Genomic DNA, 23,227 nt, shown 5'->3' with positions numbered 1-23,227 from the left:
ATTTTTTTTGCTACGATGGCAAAAAGATTAACACAACCATACCCCCCAACGCAGTCTGGCAGCGGATATGAAAAAAACGGCGAGTGAATTCATTGAGAGGTGTTTTATGGCCGGAATGTTAAAATCACCTGGCGCCTACTGTGTACTCTTCGCGTACTCGTCGAGTACTCTCTCTGTACACCAAACTTAGCGTGCCATTTTCAAAATACGCTGTGTGAATCGTTCGCGTGTTATATTATTAGGTCCATATGCTTAGAGATACTTATCTACATATTTGGGTGTATGTCTTATGTAGTAGGTGATTTTCGGGAACACTGTATTATGACTATTATGAGTAACGGGTATCAAATAAGTAGGTACGTATTGCAAACAGAAATCAATTATAATTAACTATTTCTTTTATTCAACGAATAATTCATAAGATTTAAGAATGTACCATTCTGATTATTGAACATACATAATTTTGAAAAACACTTTCTGAGAAAATATATTACAACCAATAGAAAAAATCCTTTTGAAAAAAGTTAGCCACCCCGGCAGGGAATCCAACCCTGCATCTCCTGGGTTTACGCCCCGTCCGTTGCATTTACCTCTATGCTACAAGGCGACATACTATTTGCGATAAATTTCAACTATTGGCCTTTTTAATACCTACTCATCAGCGTTTTCTAAATCAAGCTATTTTCTCAATTCTAGTAATATTGTAAATTGTAACATTCTGTAGTATTGTAATATTCTAGTAATACTAGCTCAATTCAAGTAATATTGTAAAAATGCTAGAAATACTGTATCCGCAATACGTGCATTTATTCAAATAAATAACTGATAAAGCAATCATTAAATAATTTACAGTTTGTATTAACTATTAATTATTAATATTCTGTAGTTTTTCATTTTATGTCAATTTCATAAATAATTATATTAAACTCGACGTAACTTGGTTATTGGTGGTGGAAGCATTTTGTTTAGCTTGCCCACGCTACGTGAAATTGTGTTGGGTAAAAAAATTAAGTGAGAGCGCGAAGAAAATTGATCTTAAGTAAACGTAGGTTTTTAACTTTGTAGTAATTAATAAATAAAAATGACACTGATTGGAGAATAAATTGTTGGATTATCGTTTGTTTAATGATTTTAATACGAGTATATTATATTTATGGTGAAAATTATCAGTGGGTTGGAGCGGACCTTTTTTTGAGTTGCTCCGCTCCGGGACCTAATACTTTCTCCAGCTCTGCTACGCTCCGGATAAAAGTTTTGATAGGTAATATTTATGTAAGTAAGTATACAAATGTTAAAAATTAAAAAAAAAACAGTTTTTAAATAACGTTTATTATTCGTCCATTGCATTATTAATTTTATCAGCAAATCGTCTTTTTAATTATCTGCCTTCTCTGTCAAAAAAATAGGTTATTTATCACTTGGCCGTATTTCAAATAATTTCAGTGTTGCAAAGTGTCAAATATAATATTTTCATTGGATTTTAGGACGAAAATTTTATAATAAAAAAAAACAGCCGGAGCAGTGAAGCACTACAAATTTTCGGAGCTCCGGGTAAAACCCATTGCTCCGATGCTCTGAAAATTATGTTATTTAATGTCACCTTTCTGGTCATAATCTTTTTCAGTTTAAATACTCATAATGAATGACTCGTTCATTTAATTTGCTTGACCGTTAGAATCAATGCCCTGAATAAGCAGTTTGATTATTATTGTAGGATATTGCATAAATTCATGATAAATTGTATGCATCGAATAATGAATAACCCGCGGACAAATTCGATTCGAATCCTGTCTCGGTTTTCCGTTCAAACTCGTTTATGAATCGAGTCGTTTTGTAAGATGCTTTTGCCGCTTTTCACTGTCTGGTATATTACGTAGGTACCAGTGGCGAAGGGTGGAGGTAGGCTGTTAAAATCCCACATAAATAGCGCACACAATTTTTTTTCAGTCAAACGTATTTGTTTTCATTGAACGAAGATACAATGTGTAGATAGTGTTTGTTAGTTTTTAAAATTCAGTTATACACTGCCTAACCCAAGCCATAGTAGATAATTTTCCGATCATATCCGATCCACATAAGATCATAATATGGGCCTCCATAGAGTGGATGTTTGTAGGTATTAACAGATTATTTGTTTTTTTTTTTAACGAGAAATGGATGTTAGCCACTTGCTCAACCTATTATGTCCATACTCTGACTCGTACACAAATTGAAAAATAATATGTGTACTTGCCAGACACAGGATTCGAACCTGGGACCCACGATGATATAGGCCGACGCTTAAGGCTATACCTCAGTTGAGGCATGGTCTAAAAAGATCGTGGCTAGGCTATGCGCGGATTGCGGGTCGCGGGTGCAAATGACGCATGCCGAACGAAATATAATTTTTCATATAGGTAAATCCAAAATGCGTCCATTTAATGTTCTGTTTATTGTTATATTAGTAACAATAATAATATATTCATTGACATGTTTTCTTTGTCAAGTAAATGGGTAACGTTTTTAGTCATCTTTACACGATATAAGAATTAATACCCTCGTCGCCATCACGAAACAAATTGACGTATTCACACTTCAACGTTCGCTCTCCGATTGCCAGCGAGTACAAAATTTCGTCGCGCCTATAGTTGAAAATTATTTGCCGTTTCACTGAAGTATCGTCTTAAGCCGCACATAGATTATGTAAATAAAGCAAGATACTTCGAGGCCGCCATTTTATTTTATGATTGCCAATAGAATAATAAAAAAGTATAAGTAGTAGGTAGTCTATAGTATAGGCAGACGCTTAAACTGCGCGGCCAATCAACTTAGTACCTAGATGTTAACATACAAGTTTGTATTACCTACGTAATGGGTGCGTTTATTTTTCCCGGGTGTTAAAATATGTAATTCCAACCCTGTGTAAAAGTATTTACAGCAAAGTAGCAATTACTCCACAGTAGGTACATATAAAAATAATATTGCATATGATTGCTACAAGACTTTGATGCAGTTTTATGAGGTCTAATCTTGATTTCTCGTATTCATGTTACAAAATATCTCTAAGAAATCATTTCCATCGCAAATGATTACCATGTATTAATGGTTCTTCGACTCGTATCACTTCAGGCAGATTCAGATCGTGTCCGGGAAGGTAGCAATCGGAGATACTTCAATTATCTCTGTTTCCAAGTTTTATTGCTGTACTTAGGCGAGATCATCGTAGATGATGATTTTCTCGTGATGACTTGAAAGTCAATACACTCGTTACAGTCTAAAAATATATTAAATTTCTAGCCATCATAGCCTGTGACTAGGGAATCTAATCCCGAGCCAAAATTTCGATGCTGGGATTTCGGGATTACAATTTGACGATCCTGGTACTGGTCCCGGGATTAGCGTTTTTTCAATAGTTGATATTTTTTATTTATATTTATACAGATAGCATTGATAAAATAGGTCAAAAATGTCTAGTATAATTTATACTAAACACAATGCTTACGGGCCCTTTTAATTAATTTTGTAATCAACGTGTTAATTTGCATTTGAAAAGTAATTAGCAAAAACACAATTTTGTGCGGCCCGTAAGCATTGGGTTAAGACATTTAATATTGTGTACGTTCAATCCTGGAAATCTTCTTCTTCTTCTTTCACCCTGTCACGACCAAGCATTGGGGCATAGGGCAAGCACAAGTTCGCGCCACTTCCCTCGATCCATCGCCAACTCTTGTGCCTCCCGCCGTTCCAAACCTGTAGCACGTAGATCGCTTTTGTAGCACCGCTGCAGGGTGAAGGAGGACCGTCCACAACGACGGAACCCTTGAGGCTGTGCCATCTTGGAAATATATGGGTCTATTGGAGTAAATAATATTGTAATATAGATAATAAATAATGTGAAAGTAAAACATTTTTTTTTAATTTATTTACGAAAAGATAATATTCATAAAATTCGACGTAGAAACAAGTGCCTGCCTGGATTTCTGTGGCACTGGCGGTTAGACGCCGTTTACGTGCCAGAACGTCAGTGGCGTCTAGCTGGTTAAATGAACGAATTTATCATATTTATGATGTTCTTACGATTGCGTATGACAACAAAAAATGGTTATTTATTATCCGTGAGCATCCGGCGATTCCCCTGTGATATGTGCATGTACATACACTTCACTAACATAATTTTATACACTACTAATTGATTGTGATTGATAAAAAATCAATTCCGAAGGTTTCGGGATTATGCTTACTAATCCCGGGATTTATATATATCGAAAATTGTCCGGGATCCCGGGATTGGATTCCCTACCCGTGACCAACGTTTCATATAGCCAACCTTAGACTGAAAGGTTAATATTACTGACAGCAATACCGCATCAGTAATAATGCCATTATCCATGAAAATGACTTACGTATGTTATCGGCCTTACACGTACAGTATTTAAATTTGAAAAATATCACTTTCAACGTGTTTATACTAAATCTAAACTGTGAGATTATAACGATAATTATCCATGCTTCAAGGTGAATGCTCCACCTACCAGAGGCACACAGAAAAATTCGAAGCTTGCAATTTGAGATTTTTTTTTGATAATATATATATTAAAAATTGTTTTAATTAATAAACACGTAGGTATTTAAAAACATTAAAAAGATTTTTTTTTAATTTGGAGTCAAAGATATTATACTTAAAATTTATTAAAAAATAAATAATTGAGTCTGCATTTACTTGTTAGAATTCCGTTTTACAAATGATAATATAAATTATTATGAAATTCTACAGGACGTTTATTTATTTTATGCTATTGTTAGACGATAGCTATTTTGGTTACATATAGGTACTCGTTGTCACACGATTTCTAAGATAGTTATCAGGGACACACATGTCAAACTACTGAGAGTGTCAGAATTCTCATTTTCACCACGTGACCACCACCACCAGTCGGAAAAAATACGTGGCCAAATATAAATATCGTATAGTGTTTAAACTACAGTATGTAAGTATACTTGAGAGAAAGCCAATTTGATAAAGCCACAGATAGTATCCATACCACCTCAAGTAAAGGAGTATCTAAACTCGTTCCACCATAAGTGTAATTTTAAGTAATTCGTAGTCCAAGTCCCACTCTCAAGTCTGCTTCTAACCAAGGAGTTATAGAGAATTTTTAATACCGTAACATCCGAAAAGACCCGGGAAGTACGCAAGACAAAGCCCAACATTTTTAGCGCCTTTTTACAAATGGTATCCATATGACTACTAAACGTCAGTTTACTGTCAAACGTAATGCCAAGATCCCTTACAGATGATATTCGCGAGAGAACTCTGCCGAGCAACGAATACTGGAAAAAACAATACTCGCGAGGCTTTGAAGGTGTTCCCTTTTATTTTTTGCCTTTTCTACAAATTTTTCACATCATCTCATGGTACACATCACGGGAGATGGCATTTTGGAGAAAGAGCTCGCTATGGAATGGCTGGAGCAACATTCAACTCGATACGGAATGTCTGGGACTTACGATTGTACTCGGTAAAAACCAAATGCCGCCTATTCAACGCTTGCATTCGGACGGTGCTGCTTTACGGTAGCGAATAATGGCACCTTACGAAGGCTCAGAACAACCGTATACTGAGCTTCGAAAACAGATGTTTGCGACGAATACTGGGTGTGCGTTGGTATGACTTAAGGAGCAAAGAGGAGATAAGAGAACGCACCAAGCAGCCTCTCATCACACTGACAGTGAAGAGGCGACGTTGGACCTGGCTCGGCCACGTGCTGCGGATGCCAGAAGAGAATTTCAACATCTTCAAGCCGACTTGATTCCGGCGTCCTGGAAGGCCGCTATATACAATCTACAGAGTGTATACGGCGGAGATACGAGATGCCTGTTTTTGGTACGAAGCAAGAAGACTGGCCAGCGACAGGGATTCTTCGAGGCGCCGCGTGGTGTCCATAATATGCTCCAGTTAAGGGGCGGATATGGCCAAAGAACAAGACAAATTTATGAGTAATGAAATGATCTTATTAAAATACACTTATATAATAGGTATATATAATTTTACCTACTAGTGGTGTCTGTTAGCAATGTTCTATATCCGAATAACAACTTGAAAGCGTCCAAAATAGGTTATTGACCGGGGGTGTAAAAAATGGAGTTATGTAAAATACGCGTGCCTTTAACAATACATTTTTTAGACTATGTATTACGTTAAGGATTTACGACCGAGGTGATCCTTGTATTAAAAAAAATATTCAAATTATTACTGCTCACCTTGTGGTATACTTAAATCGGCGATACTGAACCTTTTCTTGTCCAATAGTCACTATTGTTTAAGTTTAAAGCATTACTCATTGAATAAAATATACAGCCCAACGTGGAACAGAAGTTTCATATCAAGTTAAGAGTATACATAAGTGAAACGGCAAATAATTTTCAACAGTAGGTGGAAAGAAATTTCGCAGTCGTCGTTAATCGGAGACTGATAGTCAAGGTGTGAGCACGTCAATTTGTTTTGTGATGGCGTCGGAGGAATATATTCTTAAATCGTGTAAAAATGACTAAAATACGTTCCGCATGTACTTGGAAAAACATGTCAATGAATATACTATTATTATTACGAATATAATAATAAACATAACATTAAAAGGACGCATCATGTTGAATTTTTATGACAAATTATATTTCGTTCGGCTCGCGTCATTTGCACAATCCGCGCTTCGCATAATCACAATCTTTTTAGACCATGCCTCAGCTGAAGTATAGCCTTAAAATCAAATGCAATAATTATTAATGTCATTTTTCACAAACAAGATTGAGAAAAATTTAAACACAATAATATATTGTGTCAATATTTTGGCTTCCCACTTGGCCACATTGAATGCGTTCAGTGAAAAGGGATCGGTGGCGATTTTCATTGACGCAGATGACGCAAAAACAGTTCAAATATAAGTCATAAAAATATTAAAATTTACCACAATCTCAAAGTGGCCCATATCTTCACCACCCAAATGAATACACAAAAAATAATCCACTAATATGAGTATGTGTTATCATTGTATCTTAAATTATAATTATATTAAGCTAAAGGGTGTGGTTCCAGGAAAAAGATATCTACATTGTCAGTTGTACTGGATTTTTTATGGTTTATAATGTTTATATAATATATTTACATATTATCGTAGAGGGCCTCCATATCGTTTGGTGCGTCTAGCTTAGAGCGGCGTTTGCATTCATACACCTACAGTACACTTCGTCAAAATATTATCTCTTATCTCTCGTGGTGCAGTGCATAAGGCGCTCGCCTTTCATATGGGAGCTCCGGGCTCGACTCGGTGAGGACACAATATATTTATATGATCTTCTCAAAGCTTGGGTGTTTGTGATCGTTTCACTACTATTACTAAATACACTATAGCTAAACTACACTACTGTCATTGGGGCTCTAGGTCTGTTGTAGTGTTAAAAAAGTGAAAGGCCTCTGTAACGAGCCCGAAATATCGAGGAAAGACGGATGAAAAATATACGGTGAAAATCCAAAAATCTATTATGATGACCAATTTAATAATACAATCACCTGCGCATCTATTCTATACACAAGACTGCTTTCGGCCGCTATCTAGGTTAGGTTTGTATCGAAGTATAAGCACTTATTGGAACAATTACATTACGTTAGTTGTAATTGTTACAATAAGTGGTACGTTTTAACAGCACCTCTCTTGGCTATGCTAAATTTTAGAGCGAGATAGATAGTTTAGACGGCTAACTTATTGTAATTGTTACAATAAGTGCTAATACTTAGATACAAACCTACCCTAGATCGATGCCGTAGCGGCCGAAAGCAGTTTTGTGTATATAATATGTGCGCTGGAGCAGTAAACTCTGTTACTATTGTATGATTATTGAATTTTCACATAAAATAAAAAGTATTGCTCGCGTGCCGCTGTTCAAGCGTCAATGGTTTTGATAGATCACATAGAAATGATAACAGGGTCTACCACAGACAGCTCAGATTAAATTCTAGACTCCGACCTCTAACGGATTTTTTTTCTACACTATTATTTGACTATTACAATATGCACTTGCATCGACTAGTTTTTTTTCACATACAAAGATTGACTCGTGAATCACGAGTGACTGTGACGAAGCGGAATTCAACACTGCGGTATGGTATATGGTGCCGAAATGCAAGCGTTTATTCAGTTTATTAAACCAGTAACCACCAACCTTTTCCACGTCATGGCAAACATATTTCATAATATATATTTGAAAAAAATCTTAATAGTGAATAATGCTAAATACTCTTCACTTTTTTCAAACGGTTATATTATTATTATATTTTATGTTATACTTACATATTTCACATGATACAAATAGTGAATGTGTGTAGGGGTGGAGGTAGGCTGTTAAGATCCGACATAAATAGTGTACACTAAAGTTTGTCAGTCATATTTATATGTTTTTATTGAACTACAAATACAATTCGCAGATGTTGCTGGTTAGCTTGGTACAGTTCGGTTATGAGGAATACAGCGCAAAACACATTTTGAAAATACTCGATATACTGGATTATTTGTTAGATTAACCTTTTAACTTAACTTTAAGATTTTTAATTAAAATTTTAATTAAACCCTGCCTAAACCTTGACTTAATAGGTAGGTGATAAAGTTTTTATCTATTTAATTGTATTGATTTGTTATATAAGTTAGAGTTAACTGTATTCGTTGTCAGTGTGTATTTGCCTCTTGATGAGTGCACATAGTGCCTGAAGATGCCGAAGGGCGAAACCCGGGTCGCAAAAAACGACTCAAATAGAATAGTACAACACTTGAATTCATTAGAATTAAAATATCTTTATCTATGACCTAAGGCAGGGGTCGGCAGTTTGTCAAGTGAAAACAGCCAAATTGTCAGGGAAACAGGATAATTGGTTACCAAAGAGTCGCATATAAATGTAATATACATATGTATATGGATTTTTAGAGGAAAAAAGTTCAAGATTTTTTATTAAAAAAATAATTAGAACGGTGTCCATGTATCGCTTTTGATAGCTTTACTATATCTGGCAAATAGCTACTTATTTTTAATTGAACACATGATTGCAAATTTTCATGCATTATTCTGTTTCAATTCTACTGTAACTATTCCACGTATCAAATATTATTGTTTCTATTTTAGGCAGTTGTTTTATAGCTGTCCACTTGTGCTAAGAAATCAAAACTTATGTGTTATAAGGCAGCTTGCGAAATTTGAGTTTATGTCTGAAGAGCCGCAAACCTCTATGTAAAGAGCCGCATGTGGTTCGCGAACCGCTTCTGCCGACCCTTGGCCCAAGGATACAACTTGTCAAAATGAAAATTAGGTACTGATATATGAGGAATACAGCGGCAAACACATTTTGAAAATACCCGAAATAATGGATTATTTGTTAGGTTAACCTAACCAAACCTAACCTAACCTAACCTAAAAAAACAAATAATCCAGTATATCGGGTATTTTCAAAATGTGTTTTCCGCTGTTTTCCTCATAACCGAACAGTACTGAAAATTATTGTGACAGCAAAGTGAAATATGATTTTATCTGTTTTGAAAATTTAAAATTGGAATCGGCATGAAAGGTAATTTAAACAAACAAACTTTGATTTTTTTTATAATACTTAGGTCAGTTGGGGCGAAGTAAGAAAAGGAAATCAAACACAAGTAATATTTTTACTTATATTATGGAGAACGCATTAATGATTTAACAAGTCGATTGTAAATAATATATCGCCACAGGACGGGAAATCTTTAGAGTTCAGTTTACGACCTGACGAGACAGTCCTTTATTTATCGTACACATTAAATGTAGAAACGGCTATTTGTCGGAAAATAAGTTAACTTCGTCACAAAACGTCGCCTTGGTGTCAATTGGACAGGTAAATTCGGTAATGCACCTTTAATGAGCACATACATACTTTTGTATCGCAGCTATTAGGCGCTTGTGTATTATTTCTCCTGAGGTCAAAAAACTTTGACAGTGCATCTCACATGATAATATTTTCTTACGTTCCATTTCTGAGTTCCCTGTACGTTCCCAATATAGGGTTGATTTTCCATGGAACATATTATTATGAGGTATGTACTCGCTTTGTCACAAAGTTTGTAAAGGAGCATCCAAAACCAAATAGTACAGTAAATAAAACTACGAAAAAATATAATATAATATATATTATAATACATACTTAGGTATATTTATATACTTTGCCAAAACAGTTGGAAAATACTGATCAAATGGTGCCCGAATGTCTTAAAGAGTTTCTATATTAAACACATAAATACTACCAGCTCCTTGGAGGGACAAGGATGGAGCATTATGATGAAGAGAAAAAGCACATATTTAGATACTCTCTTTTGTAAATAAATAATTACTGTAGGTACGTTGAAGCATTGTACGAAATTTCACTATTTTATAATAAGGAAATTTAAGAAGTGGTTCAATTGCATGGCTATTAGTTAATTTGGTCGTAATTAGGCAGGGTACCAGTGGAAAAATAAGTAAAACACATTCACTGGAATCGGATGGGTAAGTATGGGTTCGATTACCGTCCAGCACCCAATTTTTTCAAGATTAATCTAATACGTATGTTTTTTAGTTATTTTCAAATAACGTATGTTATGAATTATGTGGTTGTTAGTAATTTTTGAACAAACACAAATACCTAGGCTTTAAGAAAATCACATAAATATATTGTGTCCTCACCGGAATTGAACCCAGAGCTCCCAGATAGAAGACTGATGCCTTATGCCGGGTCCACACTGGCAAACGAAGTTGCCGGCGACATGTTGCCAGTGTAGACCCGGCATTACGCTCTGCACCACGAGAGGCGCCCAATAAAGAATGTTGTGAATTATTCATTATATAAAAAAATACTTGTGCCATTGTATTTTACGTGTAGTTGCGAAGAAGTACTTGGTACAATCCATTTAAGAAAATAATAGTTATTAAATAATGCAGGTTTATTACCATTTTTAGGTATACAATTATTATAAAATTGTTGATAAAATATATATTTTACTCATTGGTTTAATCCACCCCTGTGTGTTGCAACGTGATGCACAAATGAAAGAATTGGATCAGCTCGGATATCCCTTTATTCAATAGTGTATTGATCCAGGCAGACGATGAAGCAATCAATTTTCTTAGATCTTAACAATTAGTACATCAGTAAAATAACTTCGCTTAAAAATTCTCAGACATATGACATACCAATCAATGTTATCTTAAGGTGCTTGTATGCAAACAATGTCTTACAACTTACTGTTTGCATAATTTTAATTCCTTTATTTTTTTAACATACGTGTATCGTGTATCACTGTAAGTAAATTGCTAAGAATCAATAAGCACTATTTCTCATTATTAGTTTTGCACATACACTCAGTTTAGTTAAACATTCTCAAACGTAGACAATTTGGAGTAAATAACGTCCAAGTTAATTATTCGTCGTAGTAGTGGAAACTATAGTAAACCTTAAAGGTTCAGCAGGGCTATTCTTAATAGTGTTAACACAAGTAACACGTTGCCGTTATTTTTATTGCTCTAAAATAACAGGGATATCTTTTCTTCAGTCTTATTCGTCCCTTAGTTGGAGCATATGGACACCACGTGGCGCCTTCAAGAACCCCTATCGATAGCCAGTCTTCTTACGTCGTTCCAGTTCATACAAGCATCGATATATACACTCTATAGATAGTATTTATTGCCTTCCTGGACGCCAGAATCCGGTTGGCTTGAAAAACATATAAGTCAGATTAAAGTTCTTTTTTGGCATCCGCAGCACGTGGACGAGCTAGGTCCAATGTCGCCTCTTCACTCTCAGCGTGATGAGAGGCTGTCTGGTGGGTTTTATTATCCCCTCGTCACTTCTAAAGTCATACCACAATACACACAGTATCCGTCGCAAACATCTGTTCAAAAAGCTCTGTATACGGTTACTTAAGCTAAGGTGCCATGATACGCTACCGTAAAGCAGCACCGTCAGAATGTCGAATAGGTGGAATTAGGCATTTTGTTTTGACGGATATCACTTAGAGAAATTCCAAATATTATTAACATGCAGTGCCGTATCACTGCATTTTACTTGATTCAAAATCCATCTAATTAAAATCAAGTAAGATGTGTTAACTGTGCTACTCAACGACATATTTTAACAACTCGTGGTTAACGCGGTAGTGGGCGGTTGTGTTAAAAAATATCGCAGTTATCTTCCCGGGATAATTAACTACCCGAATACGACGATATTATCACACTTATCACTTTTTTTTTTATTGATTTTGGAGTTAGAATAAAATCTTGGCTGCCGAGGCTTTTAATACTTATATTTTTAACGGGAAATATAAGTTAACCACTTTCTCAACCCGGGATTTGAATCCGAGACCCACGACTTCATATGCGGATTATGTAGGTATTATATTTTGACAATTATTATCATGTTTAAATTATTTTTACAATTATTTTCTGACTGCCTTTTTCATGGAATGCTCACTTTTTACTTTCTTGAAGCTAATAAATAGGTCATTTCTTTTACTATTTTATCTATATTTATCTACTCTCATGAGGGGTGGTTTCCAATCCTGATGTCGTCCTAAACTATTTTAATTTATATGAACCAATCAATTACCTACGTGGTCGCAACCATGACCTCTTCTGGTTCAAAAATGTTTCCTCGTCGTCGCTATAGGATTGGTTTCCCGAATATCCGTTTTTGTCGAAATCGACCTCTTAATGCAGAATGTTTTTTTGTATCTAATTGGACGAGAACCATCCCTTTCTTTAAATTACTTTGTAATGGTAATGAATACATCATTCATATGCTGTAAAAATAACAATTTAAATATCTCCATGTATTTAAATATAGGATTATGAAATTTGTTTTTCGTTTCCTGAACATTTGGTCTATTCGGGAAACCAATCCTACAGCGACGTCGTGTCAGCCCCCCCCAGACCGCCATATTTAAAAAAAATAAAAACCATAAATTCAATTTACCAACGTAACAAGTAAAAATATCAATATACCTCTTCACTATCGAAGAAAACAGTATTATTTTGTGTGAACGTACATACATCTGTTTGAATGGTTACGATAGGTATATACTCATATAGTTGCAATGATTTTGTTATGCGTTGGGCAATATTATTTTATACTAATTTTGGGAGATTTTTTTAAAATAAATTTCGTATGATTTAATAATTTTAGAGTATGACTGGTTTGAACTGTTTCGAGGCGCCCTTTAAACCTTCTTACGAATCGGTTGCGTCATTTGCGTCGAAGATCATTTGCCGCTGCACCTTTAGCTAGGGGTACGAAATTAATCGATGCACTCCCTATAAACATATACATTTTCAGTGATGTGCTGTGAATTGTTGTTTATTTATTTAATTTATTTTTTTGAAATGTGGACTTATAATTAATTGACACACATAACTGTTTTTGATTGACTGTTTAAATAAAACAAGCTTTTCAATGTTAACGCAGTGGGTCCTTTCTGTAGTGAACTGTATTATCGTATTATTATATTTAACATTATTTATAAATGTTTCTTCTCTCTTCTGAGGGTAATATTTGCTATGTATTTTTAATCGACACGTATGATAAAAGCCAGTTCTTTTTCAATATGATTGTCATGTTGTGAACGTCCTAAATTCTGATTTATTCAGAATTCTGTTTTTAAATAAATGAATACATTAATTAATCATTTTATATCGAGGGTTAGTCACCACTCACCAATACATACTTCGCAGCTATCGATAATAATAATATGTTGGCGGGATTTCAATCCTTAACTAATAAATTTTCGCTCGAGCTATTTCTCTGTTGATACAGTTAGTCTCGAGTTGCAGCGATGCATCAAAAATCATGCAACTAAAGTGCATTGACCAACTGCAACAGAGGTTCTAGTCTGCGACATTGTTTTTCTATGCACCTCGTCTACGCCACAGCTCCTTCAACTAAGATGTTGATTATTTGGAATATAGGTATGCATTTATAAATCAAGCTATGCATATAAATGGCAACATTACGATACGATCATAAAATCTTTAATAAAACAATTTTTTCTATCAAATTTAATCATCTATGGATTATTCTTCTCCGGTGACCCTTGGAGGGAAATAAGCTATACTATCAAATAAAATTATATTACTTCAGTGTTGTATGATAAATTGTATGTTTGCTGCGATATAAATACAACTCCATCTAAAAGCAGTGGACGTTTTTGACTTTGACCATTTCCCGCTAGAGGCGCTAGTTTGTTGTCGACCCGGCCGTATTATATTTTTGACAGGATGCCGGATATCAAGCCGTATAATGTCGACCATGCGATATTTATTTTTCCGCGGGAAATCTACAAAAAAAGCTGTCATAAATCGCAATATTCATCAGAATCACTACCGCCTTACGCCACAAAGTTTATTGGTATTTTGTTTGTTAGTTTTATTAAATGTAATCTTTCAAAATAGTTTTTGATTTAAAACGAAAGAAATAATGTTACTAAATTAGCCGAATAATGGCAAAATATTTTCCTTTTATAACAAGAAAATGTAACACTAACAAAATTTCAGAACAAGCTCTATGGGGTTAAGTGGTTATTCCAGTGTCTTATTCTTCTTCTTTCACCCTGTCACGACCCAGTATTGGGGCATAGGACAAGCACAAGTTCGCGCCACTTCCCCGATCCATCGCCAACTCTTGCACCTCCCGCCATTCCAGACTTGCGCGTAGATCACTTTTGTAGCACCGCTACAGAGTGAGGAAGGGCCGGCTACAACGACGAAACCCTTGAGGCTGTGCAACAAGGGTACGAAGTGTCGCACTCTCTGGAGGTATCCGGAACACATGTCCCAGCCATGATAGTTTTACCTCGTGTTGCTTTCATATACTGTTTCCATAAACATGCACATAAAACATTCATGAAGAAGATTTTACGTCGTATAATATGTTATGGACCCCATAATATGAATCAATTAGGGCCAATGACATTAATATGGACGAAGCATCTGGAAAAAAAATGACACTCACTGTTTTGGCGGGTCTTCCGAATGGCATAATCTGTTCTAACGCCATTACAACAAAGGTGATATTGCTATAACATCCCGATGCTTTTTGCCGGGTCTGCCGAATGGTTCGGTTCGAACGGGTTCGCTCAAATGAACATTGGCACTAGAAACACTGTTCTAACGCCATTACAATGAAGGTGATATTGCTATAAATTCCCGATGCGTGATATCGCATAATGGAAATTGCGTGACGTCTACCTATACATGTGCGAATATCGCTACGCTATATTTACTTGCTAGCTACTGTACTGAGTGCGTTGTCCATTAATAATGTCATTGATTAGGGCAAAGCCAAGAATGTCTATGCCTATATAGGCAGTATTTTCGGATAGTGTCAAAAAAGTCCTAATAATGTGTTTGCTAAGGGTAGGTATTTATTATCAAAGTTGATTACTCAAATATAAATAATCTTTTTATAATATGAATACTCATAATAAATTATTATTTATTGAATGATTCAGATTTGGTGACTTTACGTGCAACTATTGGACTTTGAAAAAAATACTCTAGTATTTTTTTAAATAAAAAAAATATCTAGCCGATGTTTCCTTTCAAAATATGAATGAATCAGATATACAATATGAACTAGGACTGTTGTTAACCTATTTTAGATGGTTTTGGACTTTGTTGAATAATATAGTAGATTCATAATATGGTGGTATATTAACAACATGAAACACAAACCTCTCCAAACCAATCTGCCTATTAACAGTTTGGTCAAAAAGGGTTGCAATATTATGACAGAACCGAAAAAAGTCAAGACCATGAGTGTCTCTAGATTTCAAAATTAGCCAAGTCCACCTTTAGGTATTTTAGACTTTTTGGTGAAATGCTGAAGAACTACTATTTTCTAACATTTATGCATTATCGGAATGTGGAACTTATTAATTTTAAATATTCTGTACTCGAAATAATATAAACTTTCACCCTTGTGACTGTGTACTTGAGAAAACAAAAAGCTGTTTTTCTCCTATTCATCTGTTATGGACTTGGCTGATTTTGAAATCTAGCACACATGAGATCAAGGTCGGAATTCAGATCGTACTCACTGACGTGTCCGGAAATTTGTACGCACGCAGTTCGTCGTATCTCACTTCACCGTGAAATGTTGTATCGCAAATATATGGTCGTATATTAAGTCCAACCTTTTTGGGTCGTGTAGCCCTGAGATAAAATTCATGTCTAAATAAAACACAGTTTTTGTCGGTTTACTTACACGAAGCCAATTTTTTGAAATAGCCGATATCTTGGATTATTTGTTAGGTTGGGTTAAGTTAGCTTTGGTTTGGTTAGGTCAGGTTAGGTTTCATTCTTGAATTCGTAAATTTTGCCAAAATCAGAGATGAGCGTATAGTATACGGTCATCTATTTTCGATAAGAAAGCTCACGGCGAAATGTGCTACGGTGAATAGGATGATAAGGACGCAAGCCTCTTTAAAATATTTTAATAACTAGTGCCTGGCTTTTCTTGAGGTCGCTTCTACATTTATCAATATCAATTTCGACATAGTTTTGACAGTAAAAATAAAACAAATGAACACAAAATTAAAATCGAATGTAAAATATTATGGAAACTTTATCTGTGGTAAAAATTCATAATTGGAAGGTTTGTATTTTTATATAAATTAATGGATAGATTATCGGGAAATCGAAATTTTAACGATTGCAATAATGATGATAGCGGTACGCAATATGACATCACTAATTAAGAGTATTGAAAAGCGTAAAATATATTATGGTGCATGTCGTGTACTATCACGTGACGTCACAGTAAGCTGCCGCTACGGGAAAAAGTGTGTAATGTCGTTTTTGTTGTTGTTTAAAATGTTATCAGACTGATGCTCCCATCCCGTAGCACATTTTGAACCTTTGTCAGATAGCAAAATCTGCCGAAATTACCAGAACAACAATGAGGTCACCTCACGGCTTACTGCACTTCATTGACATTGACAGATACATGCCTACACATTTTAGAATCATGTTAAAATCGCCTGTTTTTTGTTTTTAGCGGTTGGCACTATGTATTTTCTATAAGAATGTTGTCTATTATCTATGGTCTGCGGGTTGGATTCCGTTCAAAACAGAGACTCATTACTAGGTTACTCCATCATTGAATTTACAGAGATCGTGTTTGTTCAAAATATTCTGCAACACGAGGAAACCATAGTAGACTAAATCTGTCGCCGTAACAGCGTGACAGTACGCGACATGCATCTCAATATAAGCACAACTTAACTGTCACTTAACTGTGGTATATCACTTAGATTTTGACGTAACTCAATATTCTATGCATCTCGGGCTTAATATATTTAAAATATCTTCCTCATGGTTTGAGTGTTGCCAGCCTTTGGTCGGTGTCGTGATTCGCGTAGAAGTGCAGTGCCTCGCCCTCACCGACAGTCAGGGCTCCACCTCTGACACTGATGCTTCTAGTTACTAGTACATACTAGCACATACTAGTATATACTAGCTCTGGCTAGAAGACTACTAGCCAGACCTGCCAAAGCTAAACAATCACCAGATGCACTCACGTGACCCGATACGAAAAGGAATACCTTAGCGTAGACCAGAGGCTTTCAAACTTTTTGTAGTAATTATCACTTATTTTATTTTAAAATAAACATCTCAAGCCCTTTTTCATTATATGTCCTCAGTAGTTATTATCTGATAATTATTGGTTTAGAGAGAAACGAATTATATAATTATTAGTGCCCAAATTGAAGTGATGCGTTTGATAGCCAACAAATCTATTATATTATGTATGATGCTAGATAACAGCTGTATATTATTATTACGTATCGTGAGGTCATAAGCTAGAACAGGGTTGGCGAACCTTTTTACGTACGCGTGCCAAAATTTGCCAAATATTATTTTTGACTGTCTGACGTGCCGAGCAGTTTTTCGAGTAGTTCGAGCAGGAAAAAAATGAAAAACTGGTTATAAGAATTATATTAAAAAATACATACTTAATTGAATTCTTGAGTATTACTATAATACTTATTTAGTTTGGTTATTTACGCACAAATTGACGCCAAAATTGCTCGGATCAGACGAGGCATCGTCCACGCGATGCGACATCCCCCGCCGCCTGATAAGGTCAGTGATATAATATTATTATATGTGACGCATAAAACCTAAGGACCGATCTATGCAATTTAAATTAATGATAATTTATTCTTGAAGAGTATCTACCTGTTATTTTTTACACCGTGCGATCTGTCATTTTATGCATGAATTTCGTCGTTTCCGTTTGCGCATCGATTGATAAATATTAATGATAAAAATATTATTCAAAACCGAAGAAAATACGCAATTTTAATATTTTATATTATATAGGTATTTAGGTTTTTGTAGAAAAACATATATTTTTTTAAAACTATATCGATTTTTTTCTCTCCAACATTAAACATTCGCGTGCCATGCAAAATCATCTCGCGTGCCATAGGTTTTTTTTTTTTTTTAGAATTATTAGTTACCATGTCCTTGCTTTTTCGTACAAGGTGGTTGTTAGTAATTTTGAACAATCACAAACACCCGGACTTTGAGAAAAACACATAAATGTTTTTGTCGTGACCGGGAATCGAACCCAGAACTCTCGGGTGGAAGGCCAGCGCCTTACCCACTGCACCACGAGAGCCGCCGTGCCATAGGTTTGCCATCCCTGAGCTAGAACATTGATTTAAAATCTTTCTTGTTTCACGAAACCCTTAGAGCATTTTGATATATTCAGAGGGGTTAATTACAAAATAGACTTATAAATCAGTAAGCAGTGACATACCTATAGGTATGCCGCCAAAAACAGACCTCAAGTTACCATCCCTTACTATATATTATATCCTTCTGCGTTTTATTATTTCTACAATGGATATGTGCAAACAAAATTCACAAAACTGTTATTACTCAGTCCTTTATTTGCTGCCCACTTAGACTATACGTACTGCCCCTAAATAACGCATGATCTATCTATCTACGCAGGGTACCACTGGCGACAGTCAGTGAATAATAATTAATTACCTAGTAGGTACTTTTGTAAAAAAGATATATGAATTTTATATTGGTATTTTGGTTACACGTCTCATTTGAATACAAATATAAATCAATTCTCTCTTGTAACTGTAACATTAGTGTACATATTTGAAGCACATTCACAGAAACCTACTAACGGTGCATAGTAGGTGGCGAAACTCATTGCTAAAATCTCAATTCGACAATTTTTTATTCATTCAGCTGTTCTTACTGCTTTTTAACTCAATTATAAAATAATTACAAGATAAAAAGAACTTTTTATATACAACGTTTTTAAATTTTCTGTTGAACTTGTGAACTTGACTTGACTAGCTTAAACGATCAAAAAAAATTGTACTTAATAGAAATACAGAATAAATATAGAATACTGAAATGTCATTGATTTCCATAGTAACGCACGTATATATTAATAATTTAGTTGTTAGAACCACCATCTTAGCAACCAATAGTAGTCTTTTACTTTTTACGGATTTTTCTGAAATAACTTTCCATACAAAACAGAATTAACTGAAAATTAATTCAATTTTGCCTAAAGATGGCTAAACGTATTAAAATAATGCATTGGCATCGTGTTCTGATATATTCTAAAAGTTTCAAAGGTCTAGCTAGTCGGGAAGTTAGTTAAAAATCGATTGCAAGATTTGTACTGGACAAACAACCACCGGACAAACAAGAATACGAGCCAATAAAAACGTTGTAAAATACGACTTGAATTCCCGTGGAACCCCTGGCACCAACTCGGTTAGAAACATTCATTGATAAATGTTTGTATTCTCTTGTATTACGTATATTAACAAGCATGTCCACATATTTACTTGTCATATTGTTATAATTGTAATGACATTTTGAAGAGAAAACATCAACTATTAATATTTTTATTTCCGTGACCAGTTCACATGATAGTCGATTTAAAATTAAGCATTAATTGCATAGCCGTTGTCTTTCAGTAACAAATTTTTTTATTATTTATATTTTTTTTCGCGAAAATGAAACTTTATTTAAAAACTTGCAGTTCTCTGTATTGGACAAAGTGTGCTCACAAAATAGTTAGAATTATTTTTGATAATATTTATGAAAATATCAGTGTTCTTTGTTCAACATGGCTATCCTGGATTTTAGAGTCAAGTTCTTACAAACGAAATAAGCATTGTATTTTTAAAAAAACCTGGATTATATACTTATAAATATAAAAAAAATAACAAAATAATAATGCCTAGTTTATTTTTGTCCTTCAGGTGGAATCTGCTGGGCATCCATGGAGCGAAACGGCCGCTGCACGGAGCTGACAGCCGAGAGGGTCACGAGAGAAGAATGCTGCTCAGCCAGCCAGCCACTAGCTGCAGCTTGGAGTTCCGAAGATCTGGATTCGGGTGCCCTCTTCTTCTGGAGGGTTCTTGGAGGAGGAGTCCCTTGTACTGGGTGCAGAGGTAATTTCTATTCTAAAATGATCATTACGTGTGCCTGAATCGAATCCGTTGTGGCCATTTCAGGTGTGCTTATATGAAGCATAAGTGGAATTTGAAAGAGTAACCACTTTGCGAGTCTGGTGAGATTTATCGTGAAGTCTTGCAGCATGCATACTCCTCGGAGTTTCAGCCATATACTAGGTCAAATCTGAGGATGTTGCGTGGATCAGGGCCTAGCCGGTTACATTGTGACATGTTATATGATGATTTTATTTTATAATGTCACAACTTTACTTTTTAAATAAAATGTTTTATTATCGCTATATATATATAATTATAATATATCAGTTGCAAAGGATGGAGGTAGGCTGTTAAGATCCAACATACATAGTGCATATTAAACTTTGTTAGTCATGCGTAGTTGTGTTTATTAAACTAAGACTATAATTTACAGATGATGTTGATTAGTTTTTGAAAATCAATTAAACCCGAGCTAACCAAACCATAATAGTTTTGGTATATTTTGGGCGATCCGACAAAATTGTGCACAATTTTTCATTCATACTTATTTGTTTTCGTTGAATTACAAATACATATTACACTTATTGTTAGGTTTATTTTATTTAAGCTCTGCCTCACCAAACTATATAGGTTGAAAACAAGGCCTGAACAAAAACGATGCATGAGTGCGAGTGAGAAAGTATTCGGCACCCTTACAATCTCCTAGCTACAAGCCAGTTTCCAAAAGTATCGCCATCAAATCGGGGCGAAACGCTTCACATAGCGTCGATAACTTGCGTGCTCGTGTTGCTAAAATTGATATTTTTGTGTTAAACATAAAGTCAGTGGTAAATATTTTTGGTTAATTAAGTAGAAAAGATGGTTCTGTGTGTTGTCTTAAAATGTGGTAGCCGTACTGATAAGCAAGAAGATGGTATTACGTTTCATAAGTAAGTTGATACATGTTCGTGATAATTTATTTGTATTTTATTATATATTTTAATATCAGTGACCTAGTGTTTCTTTAAAATAACTTAAATTATGGATATCTTTATCTAATGGTTGCATTTGACCGCTTAAAAATACTATATAACGTAAAAAATAGAAAATTATATTTTAATTCTGAGCGTCTAGTACGAGCACTTTGGGCGAGCACTAGCGAAATGGTCTATGGTCTCGAACATTTGTAGACGAATGCGTTCGCTCGCTCACAAACCAAATGCAAGGCACGCGGCTTCATTTAGCAATGCAACGGGTGGCGTCTAGATGTATCTATAGTCTAAGGTTGAAAATATTATTCTATCTATGAAATATCCAAAGTTACGTATGATTTAATTGCATAATTTTAGATATTTTATGGATAGACGAGTATTTTTTGACTATTATCTCTAATGGCTTGGTGGTTTTTGCAGGGTTTAATTGAATTTTAAAAACTAACCTACAACATCTGTAAATTGGTGTCTTATTTCAATGAAAACAAATACGTCTGACTGACAAAGTTTAGTCTGCACTATTTATGGCGGATCTTAACAGCCTACCTGTACCCTTCGCCACGAACACCTGCAAGATCTGGTTTTATTAGTATAGATAATTTGCGGTAATAAGACGTGCAATATAATACATACATGTTATATTTAAATGTGATTTTTCAATAGAAACGTGTGCCGGAGTCCAGTGCGGCGAAGGACGTCGCTGCGCAGTCCGCCGTGGAAGACCACGGTGTGTTTGTGCCCCGAAATGCGGCGGGGGTGGTTCGAAGCCAGGACCCGTCTGCGGTACGGACGGAAGGTCCTACATGTCGCTCTGCAGACTGCGGAAGAGGGCCTGCCGCAGAAGGGCGAGAGAGCTGGCTGTCGATTACTATGGACACTGCCAGAGTAAGTATTTATTTATTTATTTAGGAAATATGGCACTTCAGCGATTGGCCAATGCGCCATAATACATAATACAGTCGAACTTGGTATTACGATCACGGAAATAGCAAGATCTCGGAAGTAATGAGTAAACATTCGTTGACATTTTAGCGTATGATTTTCTCCATACATTTATTCACTTTTATAACGAGCTACTTTCTGGTATACCGAGCAAAATCGTTTAAAACAAAATTTTCAACCCTAAGCAATAAAATCCGACCGGGCGTTATATATAGACCGATGCCGCCTGGATCGGATTATGTTTACGACACTAGTTGAGTCTCTAAGTACCTAATTGGTGTTTTCGCCGACAACATTAAAAAAGTATACACGCATATGGTTGAAATTGCATGTAAAAAATCCAAGCTTTGTGAAGTCAGTAGGTACCTACCAGCGCCGGCGGCTTAGCACTTCATTACAATAAACAACTATGGATGCCATGCTTGTTTCGGGGATTTTTACAATGGTTTTCAGATTTTTTATGTTCTATGTTAAAATAGTGTGAATGTGGCGCGAAAAATGTTATATAATGATATAACGAGCAAATTCAGTCGGTCCCATCTTCCTCGTAATAACCAAGTTCGACTGTAAATACAAATTATAAAAAATGACTTAATTACAAATAACAACCAATATAATAAGAAATTAGAAAAGAAAGCATGTTCTTATGTAGGTATTAAAGTAAAATGATAAATGTAATTATAAATTTAACCTATTTAACACGTCCACAAACATGATATAGTTAATAAAAATAAATCAGCCTTTGTGGTGCCATCAAATAAGTTAATCGGAAGATACACAGCATCATGAAACATCACATCCGTC

The 23,227-nt window shown here is 35.2% G+C and overlaps 1 protein-coding gene across 1 annotated transcript in view; it reads left to right on the top strand.

The window, feature by feature from the left end:
- Fs (Follistatin) overlaps window positions 1–23,227 on the top strand; it is a 214,740-nt gene that overhangs the window by 93,815 nt on the left and 97,698 nt on the right. Inside the window, exons 2-3 of the mRNA XM_085943533.1 lie at window positions 20,319–20,510; window positions 22,145–22,366. Of these exons, the coding sequence (XP_085799659.1) occupies window positions 20,319–20,510; window positions 22,145–22,366 (414 nt within the window). The remainder of the gene's footprint in view (window positions 1–20,318; window positions 20,511–22,144; window positions 22,367–23,227) is intronic.

This window comes from Rhyacophila brunnea, unplaced genomic scaffold (assembly GCF_057557595.1).
Source record: "Rhyacophila brunnea isolate RB1 unplaced genomic scaffold, BYU_Rbru_1.0 scaffold_16, whole genome shotgun sequence".
Classification (NCBI taxonomy): Eukaryota; Metazoa; Arthropoda; class Insecta; order Trichoptera; family Rhyacophilidae; genus Rhyacophila; species Rhyacophila brunnea.
This window is presented reverse-complemented; position numbering and strand designations above follow the sequence as displayed.